Source organism: Mastomys coucha, unplaced genomic scaffold (assembly GCF_008632895.1).
Source record: "Mastomys coucha isolate ucsf_1 unplaced genomic scaffold, UCSF_Mcou_1 pScaffold12, whole genome shotgun sequence".
NCBI lineage: Eukaryota > Metazoa > Chordata > Mammalia > Rodentia > Muridae > Mastomys > Mastomys coucha.
This window is the reverse complement of record NW_022196894.1, coordinates 42,565,085-42,567,971: the sequence shown is the minus strand read 5'-3', so window position 1 is coordinate 42,567,971 and position 2,887 is coordinate 42,565,085. Positions and strand designations below refer to the sequence as shown.

Below are 2,887 nucleotides of genomic sequence, written 5' to 3'. Positions count from 1 at the left end.
TTTAAAAAAAAAAAAAAAGAACCTTTCGGCCTTAAAATTCAAATTCTGTTATGTTCCCATTTTGTTGCTTTTCTGCCTGGTCCACTAAGTTAACACTCAACCGGACACAACCTGCCTGGCTTTCCCTGTCAAACTGGTCCTGCACAGACTTCAAGCTTTCTAGAGAAACCCAATTACTGAAAGACTCAGGACTCTTTTTTTCCCCCCCCTATTCAAATTATAGCCAAATATTACTTAGCATTTTCAGCTGTGCTACAGTGGTTGGTTCTCCTTAGTGAAAGCAATATGGGTAAAGTGCTCACTCAAATGTTTTGTGCTGCTTATGGAAATAAGTGTACTGCTAGCCCTTTATTGCTGTGGACAAATCATTTCGCAGCCCTAAGCATCAGGTTCTAGCTCTGTGAGACGGAGCTTTCTCCCATCCCTACCTCAATGGCTTGCTCTGCACATCAAAGAGAACTGATAAGTGAAAATTCTCAGCAGAAGGGTGCAATGGTAGATCATAGTTATTTTACGTGTGCTCACCATTAAGATTATCATGGGATATTCTTTTTCTGGAAGATAGACAAAAATGTGATGTTAAAGGAATTCTGATGAAAGGAAAGAAATACCCGTGTCTCCTTTAAATTGGTAAACTATCCATTTTAGAGCTAAGTGTCTTGTTCCCTCGCAGCTGCTGCAGCTACTAAAAGTGAAACACGAAAAAGCCTCCTACACGGACTCCCATGGACCTTCTACAGTGAAATCAGGACACCCACACGGTAGCTCCAAAGTATACTCAACTCCTAAAAAAAACTGCAGACGTTGAGGAGTACACCTCCTGATTCAGAAAGTGTATCCTGTAGCCCACATGTCTTCAAGATAAAAGAAAACAAACGCCACAGATATACCTGTGTTACTGTATGCATAAAGCCCACAGTCACGGAAAGCGACGGGGAAAAAAATTTTTTTTTCCAACTTACACTGTTGGCAAGGGAGACCTAACCAATCTAGATCTAGAGACGATCACTGGGTTTGTTTTTTTTTTTTTCCAAGAAGATACAGAGAACCCATGTAATGTTTATTCCTATGAATATGTGTTTAATTTATTCTGCCTTGTCCTAAAGGGGGAGGGGAGATGAGGAAGCGACAGTGGAGGAAATTATAGAACACGAAGCAAAAATTAATCAGACAAAGCAGAAAGTAGGAGTGGCGGGATAACCCAGATCTGGAGGTACCCTGGTCTCTACAACAGAAATTGGCTTGCGTTGCCCAGCGAAAAGAGACAAGGCTTAAAATGCTGCACAGAGCAGGTCTCTCCTCCCTTAGTCATTCTACCCCCTAAAAAAATTCAGACTCACCAGCCACAAAGACCCCCCATATCAAGAGCACTGCCAGGTCAGAAGTTCTCCAAAAGCAAAACATTTCGGTTTTCTGGTTTTCCGTCGCTCACTTGGTACTTTTTCTCCTCACAGGTAGGGGAGCAGCTGCGACCATGACCAGGATCCCTCTGCTCTCTCTCGGGTTGGCTTCTGCGTGGTGGCGCACTTCTTAACCCATCGGCAAGCAGTCCTGTCCTCCTTGCCCACTCCTCCTACTCAGCGTTCTTCAGTCTGACTAGTAACTTGGAAGAGAAGAAACTTCTCTGGGACTTGACACAGCAATAGATTTCCTGTGCAACGCGGTGAAGCAAAGACAGAGGAAGCTGACTGAGTGGGTTACTTTCAGCCCATTGGTTCTTTCTCTTCTCCTGCTGCTCACAGATAAACCGTACAGTAAGGCTCTGAACAAGCCCAAGACAGATGGATGTATCTAAACCTCCACTCAAAACTGAAGAGGGTTATTGATCGATTTTCGGCGCATGCTTGTAAATTTTCCTAACCACAATGAACTTCTGGAAAGTTCTCCAATTTAAAAAAAAAAAAGTGCGTATAACCTTCCTTAGTCTTTAAATGCAGAATAAATATTTCTACTTGAAAATGCTTTGGTGAAATTATTATCTAGTCTGAAATCCCATACATAATGCTGGAAGTACCAAATGAGTAGCACTTTTTCTGTTATTACCCTAACAATCCCATAATTAGAAACTTGACTCCACACAAATGCGCTGCCTGGGAGTCAAAAGTCTGAATAGCGTTGTGTGGGGTTAGCATCAAGGCATGGCCAGGCCTTTGCCTCTTCTGGAGACACGACCTTTTCCAGCACCCAGATGTCTCTGCTCTCTGGCCTGTGGGCATCATTCTGGCCTTTTTTCCATTGCCAGAGCCGATCGCCTGATGATGACCCTTCTGCCTTCCTCTTACAAGGTTCTTTGCGGTTAATTTGTCCTGCGCAGATAATCAGCATGGTCAGTACATCTGAAGATCCTTCGTTTAATTACATTCACAGAGTCCCTCTGCCACATCAGGGAGCGTTCAGTCATGTCCCTCTGTGGGAGGCTCAGTACTGAATTTCCATTCTCTCTGACTTTCGAAGACTTAGGTTGCTGTAATCACAGATACCAACCACCTTTGAGCTGTCATACATCTGAGAGTCTAACTTTCCAGAAAAAGTCTGTGTAATGTTACTAGTTAGTATAAACTTAGATTACAGTTGAGAGGAAGAAAGAAAAAAAAAACAAAAAAACAAAAAACCTCTGTGGTAAGAATTTCCTACCCCAGAGTAAAATGCTCCAGGAAGGGGAAGAAAACATTGCCAACAGGAAAAAGATATAACAGCACGAATTTTCTTTCAAGGTTAGCAATTCCATCTTCCCTCTTGCCAAACTTTCAACTCTATTTATATATTACCCTCCTCCACCTCTCAAGCTTTCTCAGAGAAGACAGCCTGATCAGGACAGTGAGATAAGATCCTTAGGAGTAAGAAAGACCTGAAGACCTGGGCTGTGACAAAGAGTGACCAGTAGCAA

The 2,887-nt window shown here is 42.8% G+C and overlaps 1 protein-coding gene across 2 annotated transcripts in view; it reads right to left on the bottom strand.

The window, feature by feature from the left end:
- Positions 1 to 1,761, bottom strand: part of Cd200r1 (CD200 receptor 1) — a 31,084-nt gene extending 29,323 nt beyond the window's left edge. For both annotated transcript variants that reach the window (XM_031363981.1, XM_031363982.1), the window contains exon 1: positions 1,341 to 1,761. In XM_031363981.1, the coding sequence (XP_031219841.1) occupies positions 1,341 to 1,404 (64 nt within the window). In that variant the 5' untranslated portion in view covers positions 1,405 to 1,761. The remainder of the gene's footprint in view (positions 1 to 1,340) is intronic.
- Between the last annotated feature and the right edge of the window lie 1,126 nt (positions 1,762 to 2,887).